Source organism: Macrobrachium nipponense, chromosome 26, assembly GCF_015104395.2.
Source record: "Macrobrachium nipponense isolate FS-2020 chromosome 26, ASM1510439v2, whole genome shotgun sequence".
In the NCBI taxonomy this organism is placed as follows: domain Eukaryota; kingdom Metazoa; phylum Arthropoda; class Malacostraca; order Decapoda; family Palaemonidae; genus Macrobrachium; species Macrobrachium nipponense.
The window spans coordinates 10,671,570-10,677,535 of NC_087215.1; the positions used below are offsets into that span (position 1 = coordinate 10,671,570).

Sequence of the window (5,966 nt, forward strand, 5' to 3'; positions counted from 1 at the left end):
TGGGGTTCTGCACCCTTATTTGACCCAGTCAACCAATTCAAATCCTCTCGACCTTGAAACCATTCCTGGACTATTCTGGCCGTATGGCTGGGGCAGCCGTCATGAATGAAAATGACAGGACTAGGTGGAAAGGGATAATTCCGCTGGTGAAGTGAAGGGAGGAAGAAAGCCTGAAGAATTTTAACGTATTTTTCACTGGTGAAACCCTTCAGTCTTGGTGATATCACATATACCATGTAAGGAAATCCAGGCCCATACGTTTACGATTACAAGCCACTCCTGGCCACTTCGTAAATATTTCCTCGGTGGTATCTGAAGGAAAACAATCTGAATTTTTTGCAATTTACGCGTTGCTTTCCGTAACAGGAAAAATAATGATATATCGTTTGGGGAAATGTAATGCTAAGTAACAACCCCTGCATTAAGATAATGTTTATTCATCTATGAGGATTAATACTTATTACAAGTTTGCCTCCTCCAACCTCTTATAAACTAAAGCAGCTCGAAAGCTGATTAGTGGAATTCACGTTAAGAGAGGAACACCACCACCTTTAATAAACAGTGTTCCAAACAGACAATTAACAATTTATCATTATGAAGACATAGAATTTTAAACGTTATCAATGACAGTAATGACCTGAGATTTTGCAATGCCAGTAACAGCCAATCAATCAATCAGTCCAAGTAATCCTGTGATTTAATATATCACTTTGTTCGGTGATAATGATATCACTGCTACAGCACCCCTATTACACGCTAACAAGTTTGTCACCCAATCATGGCTAGACTGAGGTGTATAAATTTTGATAGTTATCTGTCCTCTGCTAGTAGTATTCGTTATAGTCTCCAAATGAGCAGCAACATATAGTTCTCCGGGCACAGATCGTCGCTCTACGAGAAAGTGGGCTTTCAATAGGTGCTGTTGCACAGCGTCTTGACGTCTCCCCTACAACAGTAAATAAATGGAAAAGGAGGCACGCTTAGACTGGGAAATTGACCGACTTTGGATAGCATTTATTTATTTCATTTATTTATTAATCTTTTAAACTATAAACCTTATAAACCCATGAAATTATGAAACCTAAAGTACAGTTGCTTTGGTCCTGTTGAACTCTAATAGTGATTCTTTCTCTTTACTTCCCAGAATACCAAATAGCGTTCCCATAATTAAACAGGCTATAATTAATCTTGATTATCTAGGTATCTGCATGTTAATTACCTATTTCAGTTCGAAGACCTCCACCACGAATGACCACCTGTTAGGATAACGACGACATTCGACGAGCAGCATAAGAGGATCCTTTTACCAATACTATTGCTATTTGTGAACGTCTGGTATTAAATGTTTCGGCTATGACGGTGCGAAGACGTCTGCATGAGGCAGGAATACCTCACAGAATTCCTGCCAAGAAGGAATTTCTATCCGAACGGCATCGTGCTGATAGGCTTGCCTTTGTTCAACAGTTTGTGTGGGAGGTTATGGAATTTTGGTCTCGAGTCGTATGCAGTGACGAAAGGTCTTTTACTATACCTGCCACACGCTAAGTTGGCGGTGATGGTCCGCCCACTTCGTTAGTTCGAGTCCTTTCTTGTATATTCACAGAAAATAGTATGATATGATAGAATCCTCTTTCTATTACCTTATTAAGTGTTTAATCATTGTAGAACTAGAGTCAGAAATATTTTCATATCATTAAAATGCTATTCGGATTAGGGAAACCAGAAGTTTTATAAATTACAGGAAATCGAAGCCAAAGATAAAAACCTTTGTCGAATGTAAGCAATGCTTTATTTCGGAACATTATGTTATATATGGATTCAATAAATCAAACAATACAATCCAAGTTTCATGGAAACTTATATGCTGTCGATTGCATATCTTGAATATGCCGTATAATTATATGAAACATAAAACACCACGAAATATGCCTGTGGAAGTGGGAGGGAGAGGTGTATTGAGAGAAACAGCCGCTCAGCGATCACCTGATTTTCACAGCATCGCTCACCGTAGACAACTCGACTGATTCAGTCAGTGTTGCCATTTCTATAATTTGCTACTTCTGAAAATTAATTTATGAAATCTACGGCAAAATTCAAGCGCCGAAATAATTTGCCATTTCTACAGAAACTCGTAGAAATCGAGAGAGAGAGAGAGAGAGAGAGAGAGAGGGAGAGAGAGAGAGAGCGAGCGCTTGACCCTCATCCTCCACCCACTATATTTTGCTACTGATTCCTTGAAGTTTCACTGCGTTATAACCTGGTCTAACAAACATTTAAGAATGGAAAATTTGCTTCAAATATATGTAAAACATGGTTAGGTAAAATAAACATACATCTTGATACATTAAACATTTAATTGATTCAACAAAAGAAAACACATTAATCAATCATTGGATAGGCTACATCAAACAATAACTTGAAATAACAAAATCATTCATCATCGCTTTCCGACTCCATCCTCACTGTCACTGGTGATGTTTATAATCAATTTCTCAATTAGATGGTCACGTACTATATCCCTTTTCCTAAAATATCCTCCACTTCTCTTGCATGACGCATACATGACTTCCAGTCCTCTGCTGTTACTCTGTCTATTGCACGTTTAGTTATACATTCAACATTTGTCAAAGTCTGATGGGATTTGAATTTGAATTGCATTTCTTACCTCGGGTGAACTCGCAGTGATAAGGAGGAAGTCTGAGTACTTCATGGCCAGCATCTCTAGCGATTTTGTCAATTTCATACTCCTGGAGGTACTTGTGCTGCTTACCACATCTAGAAGATCGGTTTTGGTATAGGAAAGGTCATGAGCTATATTGTGGTTAGCTAACCAGGAGACAATATCCGATTTCCTTGAACTGCTGACAGGTGTTCTTGTTCAATATTTTTGAATGATATGAAGCATTATCTAAGACAATGAGCGACTTACCGGGATGTTTACCAGTACCTTGTGTTTGAAACCATGATAGGAAGCATGTATGATTCATACTATCATGGTAATCACCCTTAATTACCATTTTTCGATCGGAAAAATAGCAATCCTCCTGGTACGAATCATATTCTCCACCAGCATGCACTATGATAAATGTAGCTCCTTTACCCGTTTTCACTCGTGGACCAACAATCCATCGGGTAGAGTCCAACATTTGCCCCACACTCATTTTGATTTACCCATGTCTCATCCAGATATATTTCCGGTCTTGGAGAATCGGATTTTTGGTTTTCATCAATAAGCCTTAGATATTTATTCTGGCAAGAACAATATCGTTCCTTTCCATCAAAGAGCTTCCTACCGCTTTCAACTTTCTTATAACGAAAGCCGAGTTCCTTAACAAGTTGAGAAGGGACATATAAGTAACAGGGAAATTCAGAGGTGGCTTCTTCACCTTATCCAGCAGTTTTTCTATTGTTGGAATTTCACCTCTTTCATAGAAAGCCATTATCTCCCGACGTACACAGTCCTTATCAAAATCATCTAATGCTCCCATTACTGGTGACTTTCTTGACCTAGGGGGTGGAGAGTGCATCTCTCCACGCTTGTGTTGCTGCTTTATCCGCTGAATGGAACGAACAGATATTCCTGTTGCAGCAGCAGTCCTCTTTACGATATCATCTTCGCCTTCCTTATCATATTGCTCACGAAGATAATTGCAGACCTTAATTACGACGATTCTTGTCTGGCTCGTTATCTGTCCCATACGTTTTGTGTTTTTAAAGCAATCCTCCATTATTATAGTTACTCCTTATACTTCAGTGTATGTATAGTATATCGCTGAATGGTTACTGAGCTGAGAGCTGTTTCTCTTTTTTTTCAATGTTAGCTCGGTTAACAACTGCGTTTGAAATTCCCGCCAATTACAGTAACTGGCTATTTTAGTGATCATTCTGCCTCCCTAGATAAGGTGCATGTTTTCTAACCATTAATTATGTAATTTGGACACGTGGACTTCTATATTCATACTATATAGCATCTTCGTATTTAGATGACCTTTACAATATACATGATTCTGACCAATTTCTTATATATTTACGGGACATTGAAGATAAATGAATCAGAGTGCATTCGAAATCATGTAAAATCCTTGACTTTGACTATTTGAGTTATTACTTTAGTGATAGTTTTCTCAAAGTTCTCAAAACGTTTTTCATCATTTTAACATACATTTTCATTTTCTTTAAAAGAGTATAATTACTTCTACAATAAAAATAACCTAAATTAGTAATTGCAAACGCCTTCAACACACTCAAATGAATAGCCACACGAATAGTTGCTGTAATCCAATTACCACCTTCGCTTAGCAAGGGGCGGGGCATCACCGCCAACTTAGCGTGTGGCAGGTATAGCAGAAGTCACGGCAGAATACATAACTGAAGACCGAGTAATATAAGGTGAGTTTCTATAATCATTAATAACAGTCAGACTATAATAATTATAAGCAAGGGTAATATTATAATCAAAAGATAATAATTTTGTCAATAACCATGTATTTTCCGCTAATTGAATTATATTGCCACGAGAAGTGTGAAAATAAAAATTTTTCATTGAAAACCCCCCATTAGTTCTATTATGGCCAGCTTTCCGGCATTAAGCAAATGCATTATTAATGTTATGAATAATCACGTAGACAAACTTATAATATAGAGTACAGCCTGTTTACTGAATTAAAGAATATCATATCATATAACGGACTGTTGCAGATCAAAGTTAATGCTATTATAAGTATTAATCCTTGCAGATGAATAAACATTCTTAACTTATTGCAAGGGTTGTTACTTAGCATTTTATTTCCCCAAACGATATAGCATTATTTTCCCTATTACGAAAAGCAAAGCGTAAATTGTTAAAAATTAGATTTTTTCCCTTCAGATACTACAGAAGAAATTTACGAGGTGACCAGGAATGGGCATGTCACAGTAAACTTGTAGGGCTGGATCTTCTTACATTATATGGATGATATCACCAGGATTGAGTGGGGGTTCACTGGTGAAAAATACATTGAAATTCTTTATGATTGCTAACTTCTTTCACTTCAACAGCGGAATTATTCCTCTCCACCTGCTCCTGTCATTTTCATTCACGACCGCTGCCCCATCAGTACGGCCAGAGTAGTCCAGGAATGGTTTCAAGGTCGAGAGGATCTGCAGTTGCTTGGCTGGCCAAGTAAGGATACAGACATGAACCTCACTGAGAATATTTAGGCTAATTTGGTAAAATGTTGGGAGCCTGAGAGGGAGAGGAGACCAGATCAACTTATGAACCTCTGGGAACACAATGGAAACTCTTCCACAATCGACCACAGATCGTCAGAAACCATGAAACTTCTATGCCTAACAGATTGCAAGAGGTGATCTAGAAGGAAGGTGGCTGGATTCCTCACTAATATTAAAAATAAATGTAAAAATTGAGTGTATATTTGGATTACCTCATGGTCATGATTATTATAATTTATTTATTAGAAAGGTGAATTTGATATTCTAAAGGAGTTCAAAATCTAAAGGGAATTTCGCTATCCTGATTTTTTCTTTAAAAATTATCTAAAAAGAGAACCTTAGGACATCATCATCAAACTACATTTCTCCAAATAGCTCTTTCCACAATGGACAGGTAAATGACTGAAGGGGCTGTTTAACAATAGAGACGTCTGTCTATTATCCTCACACGAATGATGATAAGAGCGAAAGGAATTTCTGTCTGTATGACATTAAAACATGTATCACAATTAATATATTAGAAAATATAAGCCAAGTAGATATATTTATCCATATCTTGTAAGAATTATTGTAATGAACGGCGTGTAGGGTATAAACTCTACAGTATATTCAAGAGGGAATACAAACCCAACCATGAATACATGAAACCTCTGAATATCAACAATTGTTTATCATTGGCAAACGAATTAAGTTTACCATATGGAAATGGTTAAAAGTTTGCACCAAGTTTGGGAGTCCTTCTTCACTTTCCATTA

The 5,966-nt window shown here is 37.2% G+C and overlaps 1 protein-coding gene across 1 annotated transcript in view; it reads right to left on the reverse strand.

The window, feature by feature from the left end:
* LOC135199944 (basic proline-rich protein-like) overlaps positions 1–3,161 on the reverse strand; it is an 8,056-nt gene extending 4,895 nt beyond the window's left edge. The window contains exons 1-2 of the mRNA XM_064228063.1: positions 3,052–3,161; positions 2,666–2,775 (exon numbers count right to left, since the gene is read on the reverse strand). Coding sequence (XP_064084133.1) covers positions 2,666–2,775; positions 3,052–3,161 — 220 coding nt within the window. The remainder of the gene's footprint in view (positions 1–2,665; positions 2,776–3,051) is intronic.
* Between the last annotated feature and the right edge of the window lie 2,805 nt (positions 3,162–5,966).